Here is an 18432-nt window from a genome sequence, read left to right as displayed (position 1 = left end):
GAAAGAACATGCCTTTTTTATATGTTGAACATGTAATACAGAGCTAGCTTCAGAAGCTTAAGGCCAACAAAGAAGACCAAGGCAAGGGGTGACTCTCCTTAAATTAACTTTAATAGTATTTTGATGCAGCAAAGAAAGCATCAAGGAAACATACTGAGGGATTTTTTGTCTTTCCAAAGGACAACCTGACAGCTGAAATAGATGACCAATGGAAGGTCCCATCTGACTGAAGTGTGCTGTTCTAGTCTATTCTAGCATACCTTACATTTCCATCACCTGGATTTGCCATTCTCCTGTCTCATCACTCAGAATCAGGTTCTTCTGGAGCTTTTCAATTGATCCTATTTCTAACTTCTTTCCAAACATCACAGCCCCAAACCCCAACACAGCCCTTTTGATATGTGCTATCATGGAAAAGACGTGTGATGTGCATTGTGCAAGATCTGTGTTATGTGGACAAGTCTCAGCACAAACTGTTGCATATCTACAAAGACAATGTTTCTCTGCCGGAAAAAATTCAGCATGCGTTTTTACTCCCTGTTTCCCAAGATTTAGCCATCTGTTTATCCTTCCATAACCCTAATCCTTGTGCCACAGCTGCTTAGCTTCTTAAATTTCTGGTTAGGGAATATCTTGAAAGTTTCCTGAGGAAATCTGAGGAATCAACAAGAGAATTTTTACTGATGTTATTCTACATGTGCAGGGACACATGATGTCATACAGCTAGAATGAAGTTTAATACTGGAATTGTTCAAAAGGCTGATCTAAAATTTGAAAGCAAAAATATCTAGCCACACCCCAAGTCAAAGCAATCTGCTTTACCTGGTTCTTTGCATAGCTGCTTTGCTTTCATGACACATACTGCAGAAGCTTAAAAATTCATCTAATTTTTTTAACTTCTCAGGATACAAGAACAACAAAATCAATGTCAAAAAGCTTCATCTAAAGCTTTCAGATGCATCAAATAACCAAAATTACAAGCGACAATGCTGAAGACTGACAGAATGGAAAGAAGCTTTTAGTTAGGATTCAATTTCCTGAAAATTAAAGTACAACTATCAAAGGGGTTGCAGTATTAAAATGAAGGTTGAAAACTGTCTATTTTTGATAGAAAGATTACTTTTAAAGTGTTAGAAACTAGTGAGATATTTTTTAAGTCAAATAAGAGCACATTAACAGCTTAAATGTTTAGGTTTACATGGGTAGATGCACACTAAATTACAAAGAGAAAAGTTCTTAAGAAAAAGCAGCTTGCATCTTACAGAGAGGAAGAAGAGGCTGTCATAACAAACAAAATTCCATAAATTAATAAAACATGTAATTAGAATTAAAATGTGAAGAAACATTCTACTTAAGTCAGGTAGGATTAATTTACCTATTTAATGAACCAGTGCAAGGAATTCTGAAATCTATTTTGGCAACCTATGCATAGTGATCTAGGCACAATAAAAAAAGAGGGGGGAAGGGGCAGTGATTTTCATTGTATTCTCAATTCCTTCTAAACCCACATTTTCTATACCAAGAAATTCTTTAGGAGAGGTAAAGAAAAGACTAGTGAATACATGCATATAGAGGAGCTCTTTCCATTTCTTTCTTTTAGGTACCTTCTAGATCCACAGCAACACAACTTTTTGATTTATTCAAGGTAAATTACAAAAGCACAGACAGCTGTTAGACCAGTACCTCTTTGGCAGAAGACAGAAATCAGTTCTTTCCTTTTAGCCTCTTTTCCTCCTCCACATGCAGTGTTTCAGAAAAAAAAAAAAACCACCAAAACAAAAACAAACAAACAAAAAAAAACCCTAATGAAAACAAAAACATAATCCCAAACCCTCTCCTCATAACCACCGACATAGGGCTCCTGCCATCACTATCAGGAATATAGATTGTCATTTACCACCAGTTGGTACACAGGTTATCTTATTTAAATGTGTGATCTGAGATGGAATGACTCCAGCCTAAATATCCACAAGGAAAACTGCAGCATTTTTCTTTCACTATGCATGCTTCAAGATGTCAAGCCTAGGAAAGAGAGTCCAGCTACCAAAGTGTTTGATATTATTGCCTCCACTGACTCCAATCAATTTTCAGACAATGGCTGGCCAGTGTCCAATGTCCATGTGCTAGTCCATCTAACGGGAAGAGACTTGGCCAATGACTTCAGACTGAATTACAGTTTGACTTCCAGGGGATGGTAGGAAATTTACTGGGCCTAACAAAGATTCTTTGACTGAACTCCAGGTCCAGAGCAAGGGGGGAGAAAAGGACTGGGCATGACTTCCTTCACTGTTTTCATAGGGACTTCCTAGAATATGAAACTATTGAAAACATGTCAGAGCACAGAATTATTTCAGGGCAAAATGTAAACAGATCAAATGCAATGACGCCTCTAGACAGCCCACATGCTAAGAACTTTGCCAGATTGAAAAGGTAAGGTAGATACATTCCTGGAAATCTGTCTAAAACTCATATACAAAAGCATGACAACAGGCTCTGATAAATCTTGAAATACTCAAAGAAAGTAGGGGAATATTTTGGGAAATATCACTAAAAGATGATGGTTCCTGTCCTTGTATTCTTTCCTAAGCATTTATTGTGAGGTACTGTCAAAGCCAGACTTTTGGGCAAGATGGAGCTGAGGTATTTCCAAAATTTATCATAAATACAGCACCGGAGATACAGGCACCTTGAACACCTCTCAAGTCTTCTTTTTTATGTTAAGGGGAGCAAAGACATAATTCATTTCTACTTGCAAGAGCTCAAGACTGAGCTGTTGTCTCTGTTCTGGCATCTGTTATCAAAGAATAGTTGTCACTTGCAATGGGGAGCAGGGCTTGAGTGGCACCATCACAATGCAGACCAATACTCTGAGATTAAAACAGATGGCATCTTGAGAGAGGTTAAGAATGCTATACACATCATTAGAACAATCTGACCTACACAATATACATTTCGCTCTTAGAACAAGTCAGGGAATCCACAAATCTTCCCTGGTTATCTACAAATCTCTGTAGACACCCATGTGAGGCAATTGCCAGTTATAAACATTATGTAGACAAAGCCACATATACTGACCCCATCGACTACCCCAAGATAAATGGGAACTCCCCTTGAACATATCCCCGATAAACCTGGTTGCTTTCAATATGGATGATTTGCAGTTATATTTTCTACAACTGACCATGAAAAGACTCAGATTTTACTCAGGCTGAAGTCATTCCTCAGGTATGAGCTGGGGATTGGCTCACTTTAAGAAAAGAATCATTCTCCTACTCAATAAGGACAAGCGTCCAGAAAACAGAAGACCAAATGTCAGATATCCCAGGCTCTAGACAGCAAAATTCGAGACCCAATCCTGATCTCAGTTCAAGACAACTGAGTTCAAGCAGTTGTTCAAGTTTTCCCAGCATTCTGTATAGTGAGGACTAACTCTTGATGAAAGCAAATGCACAAAGAATCATCCTTCACAAGACAGCAGTTTCTTTCACACTTCACAGTATAATAGGATCATAGATGCCAAATTACAACATTTCATGTTAACCCATTAAGTTGTATTCCATAAACCAGGATAACCCTATATAAGCACTCTGGGATCACAGCTTCACCAATGGCACAGCAACACCACATCTAGGCAATTACCACAAACCAATGGCTTTATAAATAGCACAACACATTCGAGAGATAAAGTAGCTCAAGAACAAGGAAGCCTATGCTGTGAAAATCCCAAGCATTCTGAAGTAGCTGCTACACCATCTACACTCCTGCTTATATGCAGCAGGGATGCAACTTATCTTTCTGAAGAGTCTCCGGCTTGGGAAGAATGGACATGAGCAAGTACCCACTAATCATCTCAAGGTAAAGATGTAGTCAGTGGACACATTTTTCTCTGAAGTCTTTTTCTGATTATACTACAATGTCCCCTGTTATTATTACCTCTTACATCTAAATCTATTATTCTTTGCTTCGCAATGATCCAACATGAAACAGACTGGCTTGAGACTGAACCTATCTAATATTAATTTACAGTCTGGCTGTTAAGGCATTCTCTTGTAAGGTGAAGTAGTAGTATGCTTCCATAGCTAGTAACTTTCTGAATTTGGTTTTCCACTTCCCTGTCCCTTTTTTTAGTCTATAATCAAAAATGTGGCTAGGTCATCTATAGCTTTTTCCAAGTTACATTAAATAAAATTCAGGACTCTCCTGTGTAAAACAACTCCTTTGCTTCTGCTCCAGAGACAGAATTTTGGACTTGTAAAATTTATAGCCACTGCACTATTTTACATTAACTGTATGTGCACTATACACCAAATCATAAATTATTTTAAAGACCTATTGCACAGTGGGTCACATTTACTACATGCAAATGCCTCCCAAAATATTCCCAATAAGAAGTACCCTTGCTAGTTGTTGTGAAAAGGTAAGCCCTCTTTATGAGACTATATTTGGTCTTGTGCATTTTATAAGTTTGTACACAAAAAGCTCAGTGTTACAAACAGTATTTCCTTTTTTATAATCTAAGAAGAATTAGATTATATTTGGCTTGTTTTTACTCAGCGTGCAGCAGGTAAATTGCAATTCTTTTTACATCTTTCAATAACTTTAAGAAACACAGCCCACATATACAATGTAAATTCTTAACATAAAATCCTGAACACAATCTGTCAAAATACATCACTGTGAAGAAACATTCATTTGGTTGTGACCTGTAATTTTTCAGAATGACAGCTTGGGCACATGAGGTATTTGCAAAGATCACAAATTCCCCTGTTTGGACTTAGCATTTAACCTGTCCTTGACATCTGCTAATATTTACAATCTCCATTATTACCTATGTATGTATCCTGTACTCACTGTACTTTAAACAGGTGGGATACATTTAAGAATAGTAGTGTTCCAAACATCCAATACTTACCAATCCATAGGATTTATAGTAAGATTGATTTTCAATGAACTCCAAAACAAAATTTGTCTTTCTGCCTGTGCAACATGCGTTACATACCTGCTTTTACAATTTCTCGTAGAGTGCATTAGCAGCACACGACAACAATTCACTTCAGATTTAGCCTTCTCTCAGCTACCCCCTTTTACAGAGAACTTTCAGCGCCAGGCCATTGGATTAACTAACTTTATCAGCAATAGCAAGCCAATCCATTACTGGGTACTTTATTTTTCAGGATCCCTGGGACAAAACCGAGGACTATACTGGAGAAGCCCTTCTGATGGTGGCACATTTCCAGTGAGTAGATTTCCCAAGGACCAAACAGCCTACTTCCCGTCACAGTGGCAAATGCAATCTCATGCCAAAGCAGAATCCATAAATCTTCAGAAAAAAATATTGACTGGCACTGGACAGCCATAACAGAATGATCTATTGGCCCACAAAGAACTTTAGGAAGAGCTCAGGAGCAGGGCTAATCACTTATTTTTGAGAGCAGCAGCTCACTCCAAACTACCTGGAGTAGCACACAGAAAGTCTACAGTGAATATAGAGTAAGCCTAATATTTCCAGCTTGGGGAAAAAAGAATTTTTAAATATTACTTTTAAGATTTTATTTTCAGCAATGTAAGGGGAAAATTTAGGCCCAAGAAGTTTGGTAAATGCTCTCCCCTTGTCCAGTTACTCTGACCTTGTTTGTTACTTACAAAAGAAAACAAAGATATGGTATTTTTGTTTGAACTGCCTGCTAGGATTGCTTTTGATTAGTAAATTAAATGCAAGGTCAAGCTGCTTTAGCAACGAGGAGTTTTGATAAGGTGCTCCCATGGTTGTGTTACAAAAACATGATGACCTCAATGTTATTGCGAACTCAGGCTTAATGAAAATGTGAAAAAGTGATTTGTGTAGCCAGGAAATACCACATAATCAGTAAGTCTAGCTGAGAAGTAAATATGCAGATGTAATACTGGAAAAGTGTATGTGTGCGAATTTTTATGTATACACATAACAAAATTAGGGGTGCTCCTTGAAGTTTCTTCTGAGGTAATGTTTACTTATCCTCCAAAAGGGAAACTAGATAATAGGAGGGCCTTGTGATAAAACATAACAGCTTTTATTCCAGTTATAAAAATGTTCATTCTGCCATCTATCTGCTGAGGTAAGCCTGAGAATTCTCATTAAAATTTCAGCATGGCTGGTCATAAAAAAAAAAGAAAGTGGGAATAGTTAAGAAAAGATAATTGGATTCTTACATGATTGCATTATAGTGTGACACCTCTAAGTAAGGCTATACCTTCTGCCACTGAACAAAAGGTTACCTGGCATGGGATGTGTCGTCTGTCACTGAGTAAGCTATGAGATTCATTCACTTGGAAAGATGGGCCTGATTTAGTCTGTTATTTACAGAAGTTAGAACATTATGATTTTATTATAAAATTAGACAAATAAGTGGAGTACCACTTCTCACTAACACATTACTCTAGCTACATAAAATATGTATTAAATTTGCTTTTTAAATGTTAGGCAAATATCCTGAGGCACTCCTAATGGCACAAAATGGTGTTAGTCTCAGAGACAAAACTGAGCTATTCAAGAACAGTAAGTCACCAGTACCATAGCTTTAATACATCTGTTCAATTCTGTGAAGAAGCACAAGTGAGTAAAATGTTCTCTTTGTCTGTTCAGACACTTCTGTAATGGCAAAAGTCCAAAGATGTCTTAGAAGGACAGACAATCATTCAAAATGATGATGGAGAACACATAAAACTAGAACTATCAAAATCATGAAAACAAATCTAGCTTCTTCTGACAAATGTGATGAGAAAGACGATGTACACTAACAACACTAGTGACTCCTCAGGAAGCTGAAGCTCAAGAAAACTCATATCAATAATGTTTCCCCTGTATTTTACTTAAAACTAATCTGTCATGATCTCCTGGAACTGCTTATGGACAAATCTTTCACTAGGTTAATCAGAACTTCCTCTTTTCTTTTTCCTTCCAGTTCTCGGATCTCACTGTGGAATTTTGCTGTGCAATGAGGCCAGACAGCTTTTCACTGGACTTTCAAAATTCAGTTGGCTTATGCTCAGGAAGAAAGGAAGAGTTATCTATACTAAAGAGAAGTGATAAGATGGCTTTATAGGAGGTAAGAGACATGAAGACATAGGGATGACATGCAAAAAAGAAATCAAGAAATACGACGAGAGAAGCAAACAAAATAAAAGAGACTGAGAAAGGGTGGAGACAACAAAAACAATCTGCAACAGTAAACCACAGAACAGAGAGCAACAGGAGTGTCCCATCAAAAAATAGCCTGATGTCTACTACTTCATAGGATAGATGGAAAGTACTTGCTAGTACCAATTGCTGTAAGCTTAGAGAACTTTTCCACTTTCCTTAAGAACTGAAGGAGTTTGGAACAGAAGCTAGTTCATTTACAGGATTTTATAATGAGTAGAAACAACCACTAAAATTTCAACACTGCTTACCAAAACTCAATAGAGCTACCTCAAAACTGGAAAGTAATGACTTTGTAAGTCATTACTTGCAAGTAAAAACTGTCTTGCTTAAAACAAGTCAGAGTTGGCACTTAAGTATTAACCTGAAGTATCACCAGAACTATTTAATTTCTCAACCAAACAGTGCATATTGTAATACTCAACTACCGTGAAACAAAAGTTATTATTTTGTTAAGCTTGTAGCAGTAAACTCACTTGTGTCCACCTACAGGAAATGGTGTCCTGCTATTCCCTGGACACAAAAGCATTTTGACATTTTCTGTCGGATTAGCATCTGAGAACTTTGTAATGTTCATAAGTATTGTAAATGCAATTTTCATACCTAACCATAATAACTCAATTAAACATTTGATCCTCATAGATTATTTTAAAACATTATTTATAATTAAATACTAAACAACACAGGAAAAAGAAAGTTAAACTTTTCCATTTTTAGCTGCTCTATTAACAATTCAAAATCTAGTTTTAGAACCTCTTACTAAACTTTTCACAACAACACATGCATTTCTCAGCCCAAGGAAGTTCTTGAATACAAATTATCAGAATAGAGAACATATCAGATGAAAGTTTGAAGTATATTGCCAAATACATATGCTTAGAAATAGAGAATTTGTACCGGTTGATTAATTAGTTCTTGTGATTTCATAAACTCTTTGAAGATTTCTCTTCAAATAAAGTCTTGTGTATTAGTGCCCTGGTGTCATTCACTAAAACTTTCAATAACAATAAGTAAAGAGAGTGCATGCATCTTCCCACAGCGCTGTGCTTGCTGCATCTAACAATCATATTGGCAGCACAGTCACAGATATTTCCACATTAGATGCTGGAACTCAGATTCCTGCATACATCTCACGTTCCTAAGCAGACAGCAATCCCTACCTATCAATATGATAATCTCCAACAGGCTACTGTATGATCTAACTCTTTTTGGGATGTACTGGTGTCCAAAGCCAGGCTGGATGGGGCTTTGAGAAGCATAGTGTAGTGGAAGGTTTCCCTGCCTGTGGCAGGGGGTTGGAACTGGATGATCTTTAAGATCTCTTCCAACTCAAGCAATTTTATGATTCCCTTCTGTGATATAAAGACCTCCTCCCATGTTGCAGGAGACTTACTTCACATACTGTAAAGAGTATGCCATTCCCCAGAACTGTTACCAGAAAATTGTTATGATTTTAATACCCATTATAAGTAGATAAATGAACTTGCTTTAAGTACCTTTCAGACACCTTTACATTTGTTTTCATGCTATCATTAACATACAGTTTCAGTTAAAGATTCTCATTTGTTCCTGTCAACTGATCCTAAAGAATAATGATCTGGTGTAAGGCTGTTTTACAGGGGGAAAAAAAAGAGATAATATTTTCTTCCCATTCAAATCACTCTGTTTTCAGAGTCTATTATGACAATTGAAGATATCACCAGTTGTCCCTGTTCCTCATGCAGGAGCAACTGCAGGAGCAATCCCTGTTCCTCATGCAGGAGCAACTGCAGGAGCAATCTTGTGACAAAGGTCTGGAGCATGACAGCGTGTCATGACTTTTTTTTTTCACATCAAAGACCTAGATTGTGAAAAAGTGTAATTCTTCTACTTGATACCAAATGAGTTTACATCTAAAACTAACAAGAAGAAAAGACATACCAGCATCTCCTTTAGAATAATGTCTGTGATTATAAGCTATTCAAAAGGATGAACAGAAAGAAGGAATTAATTTTCCAGACTTTTCCAAAGTCAACTATCAGGAGATTTGTATCAGCTTTGGGCTACTTCTAGGTGATGTCTTCTGCAGTTGATTGAAGAGACAGTTTGTCACTGCAACCAACTTTAGTCAAGCTATTTATTGTCAGGTGTGCATTTACTTCTTTTTTCACAATTCCCAATAAAGTAGAAAAAGTATGATGGTGGATGATTTTAAACTTACTACTTTCATAAAGGCATTGTATTTGCAAAATGCTGCCACAACTCAGTAAGAGATGGAAAAAATCACATAGTAGTTCAACCTGCCAAGACAAATTCAAGTGCCAAGAAGTAATCTTGTGCTAACTAGTAAATCTATACTAACTTCTTAAGAGTATTTTGCCACATGAATAAGGAAAAAATTGCCTGGAAAAATAAGTGAATTGTAGACAATGCTGTTAGGTAAGTGTGCAGTGAACTCAACCAAAAGTGTATTCCCATTGCTCAACTAAATTTTCCAAAACCTTATGGAGCTGAAATTAAAATAAAAACAGGATTTTACATGCAGTCATAAAAATTATTTTAGTCTAGTCACTTCTGCTGCTAATTATGATTTTCTGCACACTCTGCAAAAAGACTCCTTGAATCCATGCTCATCATTTACATAGAGGGCTGACAGTTGCAGTAGCCATGGGAAAGAGACTGACCCTGATCAGAGATTATACCTGAAAATGACAGTACAATCAATAAATCCAAATGATACATAGATGAGAAGCAGATTTTACAGATGGCCTCAACTCTTGGATATTTGCATGAGGGGCTGATTTCTGGATAGGCACGGTCCTTGAGGTTAGCCTGTCAGCCAAGAGTGGATGCAGCAAATATCTGCTGAAAAAATGGCAAAATTTTTTGCGCTTGCTCACCAGCTTGATGATAGGACTATAGAAAATATATGAATCAGCATGAATGTCCAAAATTTATTATCTGCCAGTGTAGTGTCTTCAATCAGTGTTGCATTCACCACAGATAAAGGTCTGCCATGCTCAAAGACATATGTGCAGACATAGGTGCCACCTATACAAGCAACCTGAGACAAGAATTCACTGGCACACATAGGCACACTTGCATTTTTTGTTGGAATGGAGGACTGAATGTATTTGTTATTAGCATATTTTTGGACTCAGCTGAGCAAACAATAACAATGGATGCTTAGTTTGGGTTACTGATTCAACTGGCTTCAAGTTAACCTACTATTTAAATACAAAACAAACAAACAAAAAAAACAAAACAAAAAACCAACCAAACAAACAAAAAACCAAACAAGAACATAAAACAACAAACCAAAAAATCCCCAAAAATATTTGAATACAGCTCCTGACAAAAATTGCCATAATTAACATAATTTCTAAATATTCCAAGAAATTTAGTATGTGTAGTGCATGAGACGTTGTATGACAGCAAAAATCCCAAGAAAAAGTATTAAGACATGTCAGAGAGATTACCACAAAGCACTCCCAAAACTGAGAAGAGTTTGGCAATCATTAAGTTTAACTAGCAGATAAGAGACACACACAGCAGCATACTTAAAAAGGGAGGGATGCCTCCTTTTAGCAGAGATATTTGTCTCAGATTTAAGATTAACCTTCACTTATGGGAGTAAGAAAGCAATGACAGTGACAATTTCCTTACAATCTTCCTTACTTCCTTTATTACTCAAACACTAGTGTTTAAAAAAAATACAAGCAATTCCTATTCTTGGCAAATCTCTAAATAGGATTAGAAAGGCAAGCAACAAGCTGGACAAGGAGCAGAATCATACATATATCCTAATTATACAGTATTAAGAACCCAATAACCCATGTTGATGGGTTACTGCACACACTTCAGAAGTAGCATAATGAGTTCCCCTAAAAAGGTAGGCCTGATGAGACTGCTATCAATCAAATGTGCTGTTAAGAAGGCAGCATATGCTAACAAAAGGGTTTTATTAAGGAAGATAAAAAATAGCTTTTCCCATAAATGCATATAGTTTTCTTGAAGGCCTGTTTATTTGGTTGGAGGACAGGCACAAATTTTCTCTGCTGATCTAAGTAAAGCTGACTTTGCCTTTCCACTGAGAAGTTAGAATTCAAAGTTTCAGTCTCTTCAAGTCTAGTGTATCCTAAAAATGCAATGCTCAAATGTAACATGAAACCAACTGTACTCCTTAAAATGCAGTATTTTTAGTTGCAATTGCAATTTCTTAATGTATTCCCTTGAAATAGAATCGATAAAGACCTGTGAAACACTGTAATATTGCTGTAGCTTTCAAAGCTATGCTCAGGTGCATCAAGAATTGCAGCATGTCTGCAATGCTTAACCTGAAATAATCTTCTGGAACAGAGAAAGTCCTTAGTGATACCTTGGGTCAATTGTTGCAAAACCTGACTGAAATTTCATGGCAATTCCACCCTTGAAAAAGCCATGTTGAGTGAGTGTACTTATCCTCCAAAGCACAATTTTTTTCCCCTTTTAAAGTGGTATTTAGACCAAGTAGTATCATAACTTAACATGGCTTAAGTTCAAAGGTGTAATAAGTGATTCAGGCCGTACTGTTACTTTCTCTACACAGACTGAACAAGAAGAAAGCATTAAGCATTCTGGAAATAAAACACCATAATTGACAAGATGATTTAATTAGACTACAGTAAAAGGCTCTCTGAAGACTCTGTCCTGGTGTCACTCACTAAAACTATGTCAGTAACAATAAGTAGATAAAGTGCACACATCTTCCCACAGCACTGTGCCTGCTGCATCTAGTAATTATATTGGCAGCACAGTCACAGCCATTTCCACATTAGTTGCTGGAACTCAGATTCCTGCATAAATCTGCACATTGCTCTACACAGATCCCAATTCCTAACTATGAGTATGATTACCTCCAATAATAGAGATTCCTGTATGATCCCTAACTCTTTCTGGGATGTTCTAGCACCCACTTGGATGGGGCTTTTTACAATCTGGTGTAGTAAGAGATGTTCCTGCACACAGCAGGGAGTTTGGAACTGGATTATCTTTACGGTCCCTTCCAACCCAAGCTATTCTACAATTCTATTACTTCTGGGGGATCTTGCAGTAGCCAGCGAGTAAACTAAGGGAAGAAGAAGATCCCATTGCCTAAAGGCTTGGTAGCTCATCACATTCCTTAAAAGATGCTGAGAAGACCTCTTGACTTCCTTCTAGATCCATGAAGAACACAGCTCATCCAACAACTAAAGAAGTGATTTGACCTTGCACTTCAGACATAAAAGTAACTCTGACCATTGCCAAGACACAGCAAATGGTTTACTAAAAACTGAATCTTCTTCCTAAATAATAGAAGGCTTCAGAACCCAGTGTTGGTTTCGATACCAAGGAGGAGGCAGTATGTCTCTGGACTTGCACAATGGCAGCTACTGCAGTCTTTTTAAGACAGGTTACAATTTTTATCCTCAAATTATCTGGGGAAGTTTGTTTTTGAGAATGGATGGAGAGATTCCACTGAAATTTATTTAATCAGCCAGACCTTTCCATTTTGTTTCTCCTTCCTTGGTTGTTTAAGTCTTCCCAAGTTTCGTAGTCAGCATCAGAAAAAATCTGAGTCCTTTTTATTTATGTGCATATGCATCTCTCTATGTAAAAAATATTGCTGTCTTCAAATTTCTGAGCAAAAAACTTCACGGCCTGAGAAAGCACTGCATCCAAGAAAATCAAGTCAGGGAACCAGTATCATGTTATGATTTTTCACATACATTTTTCTCAAATAATGTTGCACATTAGTTTATAATTCCTCATTAGCACATAAATAATTTGTGGAAACTGACAGATAGTTACAGACAAAAATTCCTTGTTTCTGAAATCAAAAAAATTGCTGTTTTAGAATCAATATATATATGCTATTATGTCAATTTTAGATCAATGAACAGAGTTTTCGGTGCCCATTGTGCAACTTCTTGAATCTTGGAACTTTTTCCTCAAAACTCCAATTTGAAAAGCAATCTACTTTTCTGCAACATAGAAAAACATGTTTTTACAGTATCTTTGATAACAGCAAGGATGTTCAATACACAAAATCCAAATTCCAGAGTGCTACTCTTAGAAAACAAATAGAAGTTATCTCTCCAGGTTTATACAGACATGATATTATGAAGTTTTCAGAATTATTTATAATAAATACATTCTCAGAAGTATACAATGCTTAATGCACAACAACAAGCAAGGAATTTATTTAGGTACTTGTATATTACTCACATATATTGAAGTTTCCAAAAGTAATTCTTCAATTTCAGAGGCTGATACATGTAACGTGACTTGACAGCAATATTGACAAATATATTAATTTGGAATATTCAATACTCAATTCAGTGAGTCAATTCAGTGAAGTGGAAAAAAATAATTAGATGTTCAGAATCACTCTGTTAAACCCCAGACTCTACATATTTGTAGAAAACAGGAAAATATAACAACAAATTTCATATTATGGCAATTTCATAAAAGACTATTAAGATTTTCAATGCCATATGCCCCTAAAAGAAAATCAGTTTTCATAACATTATTTTAGTTTTCCTCTAATGTTTTCATAAATATGTGCAAATGTGAAACCTGAATGACCCTTAAAAATCATCTAAAGCATAGTAGTTAATCAAACAGCTCAATAATTTGACGTATTATTCCCCATTTTTGGTAACTAAAGTTACTTTCTACGTAAGTGTCACTAAAACTAAAAACTAAAATTTAAAACTAGCCCTTATGTTACATTGTTAATTTTCATGAGGTTTTTGTACAGCATTTTAATTACAAATAGGATACATGATACCATTGCAAGGGACACTGCCCAGGAGTATTCTGACCTGACATTCAGAAAAGGTATTTGGTCACTCAGTAAAACAATTGTATTAAAAAGAATTTCTAAATTAAAAGGCACTTCCTTTCCTTTAAAGCTGTGATGTTTTGCAACAAAACCTTTCTTAAACAAATACATACTACTCCTGCTTTGGACTTCATAATAGTTTCTAAAAGACAATAATACCCATATTTATACATAATATAAATACCCGTGGACTGAAACCCATTATATTGGTTAATTAAGAAACAGTTTACATTACCATATTAAGAGAAGGCTCCCCTAGTCTTTCCTGATAGATATTAATCACTTTATTAATAAGAGAAGCAACAAAGTATAGTTTTTACATCCAAGCATGACATTAGGCCAAGGAGATCTAGAAGCCAGGAGTAGAAATCTTGGTATACAAGACTAAAACTCAGAATAATGATGTTAAACTGCAAACATGATCTAGGAGAAAATTAAGATGCAATTAAAGAATGTAAATAGTTAACTAAAAATAACCAAGTGAAAAAATACTGGATGAGGACACACAGTGTGTAGCTACTCTGGTATTTTGATGGTTAGAGTTACCATGAGTAAAAATGATCAGAAATACCATACTCTTGCATAAAAGACAACATGCTATCTTGAACTGAAGCTAATCTTTACAGTTTACTTGTTGGTAAGGCTACAGCTGTAATTTCCATACAGAACATTCTCTACTTTTTGAATAAAGGAAGAAATTAGAGGAATTCAGCAGAAAATACAGAAAATATTAACTACGAGAGGTCTAAAAAAGGTGGCAAAGAAAGCAAAAATTAAATAATCAGGAGTCTTTCAGTTGAGAGGAAACCAACAGCCAGAATGTGCATGCAAAGTGAAAGCGCATTCTGCAGGAATATTACTTGTTTGTAGTGACCAGAAAAAATCCTTTCCCTAAATCTAGCCCTGTCTTTTTACAGGTTTATCATATGTACTTCTCAGCACCTGGGAATTCAACTTGTAACTAAGACAAAATTTTCTTTAGCCAGTATATTCCACTTTTTATCAGTTTCTTGCTTCTGTAAAAGCACTAAACAGTTAACTAGTTTTGCAATGGTATTATCTACTCCAAGCACACCAGATGGGTTTAACAACCAAGTAAAAAGTTTTCTATTATGGCTCAAGAGATGCCTTTAAATATAGCAGTACAAGGTCTGCAAACAGAACTATAAGGAAAAAAGCTGTATATGCAGCCACCGTTTTCAGGTAAAAGCAAATACCTCACTTGTTTCTTCATGTACACCTTTACCCAAAATCCTTCATGTACATCTTTACCCACCTTTACCTTTACCCAAGGTGTGTATTGCCTTCAAAAGAGGTAACTTTGTTTTTTAGAGCAAATGTTAGTACTAAAAAGCCAAACAAACAAGCCCCCTCCCTAACAAATAAAAAACCATCACAGCAAATAAAACCCCAAACTCTCAATTCCTAAATTCCTTCTTTTTTTTTTCCTCTTTTCCCAGTCTTCCACACTTCCATACCTTAATGGCATTTTTTATGCCTCCCCTTGCTTCACCTGGCCATTTTCACTGCTTGAGATTTTGCACGCTGTAAAAGAACATTTGTTGGACACCCAGCCACATTTAAGCTTCTGACTTCTAACATGAGTTCAGGTTTTGATAGCAATTCCTATATACAATTTGGACATGTTATCAGAACAGATATCTTACTAGCAAACAAAGCATTTTGCTTCAGTATATTCTACCCATATTCTACCTCTGCATAGCTTAAGTAGCAGTACTTCTGCGTGAATTTAACAAAGATGCTGATATGAATAAAATTAATTCAAACATCTGGTTACAGAACTGAGCACTAAATCCATAGGCTTCTAAATATTAAAACCATACTAAAAATCCTAAGTTTGACCCAACATCCCTACATCAATTCATCCTTACATCTTAGTTACATCCTAGCAGTGATTTTACAAGCAATATATTCACCTCCATATAAAAAAAAGAAATGTTGAGAAGTTTGTCAGACAGTTCAGAATGACATCTCCTTTAATACACTACACATGCTCACTCCAATGCAAACCAAGTTTTAACTGTCATGCTGTCAAGAAAAATGATAATTCCCTAGTCATATCTTATCTTTCCAAGGAAGTAAGAACTACAGAACATTCTACAATAGAAAATTGTATCATAGGTTTAATAAAACCTGGCGCTTGCATGAAAGCCCAGAGTTGTTGTATTTGAAGCTGCCAATGAATAAGAAAAAATCAAAAAACACAACCACTGAACAAAATGCAGAAAAGTGGGAAGTATTTCAAGTTTTTACATGTCTATTCTTCTATTTCCTCAGCCAACTCTTAGCTTAATGTTATATAAAAGTCCATTAATAGAAGCCTGAGCACATGTAAAGTAGTCTTAGAGCTGCATTGGGTCATTAACTGTGATAGACCTTCTTAAGAGATATATCCATGAGCCTATTAAGAAAGGTCCTAACCTGAAAATCACCTTAAGTACAGTCCCTTATCTATGTTCAGGCATTACTTGCAGCAACAGATGTACGTTGTGAAATCTAGGCTACTTTTGAATGCTCCCCTAAATCTGGCTTCAAATTTGTTCTATTAAAAACCAATCAACCAACAAAACCCTCAAAACCGAGAAAATAAACCTCCAAACTAAAAAGCTACTTGTACTTCTTTGATCTAATGAAACTAGGTTCATTGCACTTAAGTTTTTCTTTTAGATTTTGCAACAAGTATGGTGGAATTACCTCAGTACTTGAAAACGTGTAAGTGAAACACAGAACTGCAGCTGATAGTTAAGGCAGACTGTCTCCAATTAACCAAGTGAGTTAGCGCAGAAAATTCTCTGTAAGGGGAAACTGCCTCATTGGAAATGGTTTGAATCCTTCCACTCCCAGTGCAGTTTGCAATGCACACATCTTTGTTCAAGCTGGGAGGGAAGAAGGCTTCCCAAGGTACAGATTTTTTGATTAGTTATTTTTCCATAAAGTGGTTCAATGTTGTTTTTTTGGTTTGCCTACAACCAAAGATTGTAGCCTACAAGGTACCTACAACCTCTGTGGGAAACTCTGCTCACTTTTGATTCCTTAAGTTACTTCAGAAGAACTAAGCAAACTACTTTAGTCAGTCCTTTATCTGAATTATGAGCAAAGGGGGAAGAAAATAATTACCAAACATTTAAACTGATCTCCAACAGTGTTATGATGATTCACATATTTTACTCAAAGTTTCTGCTTAATCCACAAATGTACAGTTAAAAAGCCCCAATGAAATGTGAATCAAAAAGAGCAGCAGTTGCATTTACTCTTACGTCACACAACATAACAAACCTACTGAAGTCTCAAGCGTACTGCTCTGCGTCCCTTTCTGGTAAGACTTTGCAGTTTGTTTTCCCTAAACATACCTAAACTGACACACGCAAGTAGGTAAATTTCACAGAAGAGTAAGATGCAGCCATCAAAGATGTCGACATTACACTTGCAGGGATACTTGATCCTACTCCTCTGCAACACACCAGAGCGAAAACAACGAAACAAGTTGAGCGGACTGCTGGCAGCACCGCTCCTGCCACCCGTGGAAAGCTGCGGCACCCACTGCCCGCGGCAACACAGACAGGCTGCTTCTCCCTCGCCTCGCTCCCGTCCCGCGGTGATGCTCTCCCGCTTCTCTCTGCCCTCACCCCGCTGGAAACTTTCCGCGGGGCGCGGCACAGCCGCTGACAGCAGTGCCGAGCCGCCGGGGCCGCGGGACGCCGGGGCCGCACTCGCAGCGCTGCGCGCCTCGCCCCGGCGGGGCGGCACAGCCTCGGGCACCGCGCCGGGCTACCGGAGCACGCAGCGGGTCCTGCCGGACACCCCGATGTGCCACCCTACCCCGCCTCCCCTGCCCTCCGCCCCTCGGACGGCGCCGGCAGGACAACTTTCCAGGGGACGCTTGCTCTCTCCCGGCACTGGAAGTGTCTCGGCTCGGGCCGGGCCGGGCCGGGCAGGCGTGTGGGGCGCTTACCTGATGTCCCCGCTCGGCTGCAGGGCAGGGCAGCGTCCCCGCGGTCCCCTTCATGCCCGAGGGGCTGCCTTGCCCGCGCACACGTCCTCATCCAGCTTCCTGCCCGCGGGCTGCACCGCCTTCCCTCGCCCTGGAGGGGCGGGCGCCGCTCTCGCGGTCTCCCCGGCGCTGCAGGGAGGGAAGGAGGAACAGAGGGCGGGCACCAGGAGGAGGAGGAGGAGAAGGAGAAGGCGAGCAGGGGGCGGGAGACGAGCTGTGCCCTCCCTCTCTCCGCCCCGGCCGCCGATGAGCGGAGGTAGAGCAGCCGCGGACGGGCCGCGCTCCCCGGCTGCGGGAACTACCGGGGGCTCCCGTGGCCCTCACTCGCCGCGTCCCTGCCGGGTGTCCCCGGCTCTGGCGGGCAGGGCAGGGCTCGGTGGTGCCTCTGGAGGGCGCCCC

The 18432-nt window shown here is 38.1% G+C and overlaps 1 protein-coding gene across 3 annotated transcripts in view; it reads right to left on the bottom strand.

The window, feature by feature from the left end:
- SGCG (sarcoglycan gamma) overlaps window positions 1–18153 on the bottom strand; it is a 105995-nt gene extending 87842 nt beyond the window's left edge. Inside the window, exon 1 of one of the 3 annotated variants that reach the window (XM_066544824.1) lies at window positions 17995–18153. In XM_066544824.1, coding sequence (XP_066400921.1) covers window positions 17995–18048 — 54 coding nt within the window. In that variant the 5' untranslated portion in view covers window positions 18049–18153. The remainder of the gene's footprint in view (window positions 1–17994) is intronic. The other 2 variants (XM_066544826.1, XM_066544825.1) reach the window with 2 other exon arrangements.
- Window positions 18154–18432: the final 279 nt, after the last annotated feature.

Source organism: Molothrus aeneus, chromosome 2 (genome assembly GCF_037042795.1).
Source record: "Molothrus aeneus isolate 106 chromosome 2, BPBGC_Maene_1.0, whole genome shotgun sequence".
NCBI classification, from domain to species: Eukaryota; Metazoa; Chordata; class Aves; order Passeriformes; family Icteridae; genus Molothrus; species Molothrus aeneus.
This window is presented reverse-complemented; position numbering and strand designations above follow the sequence as displayed.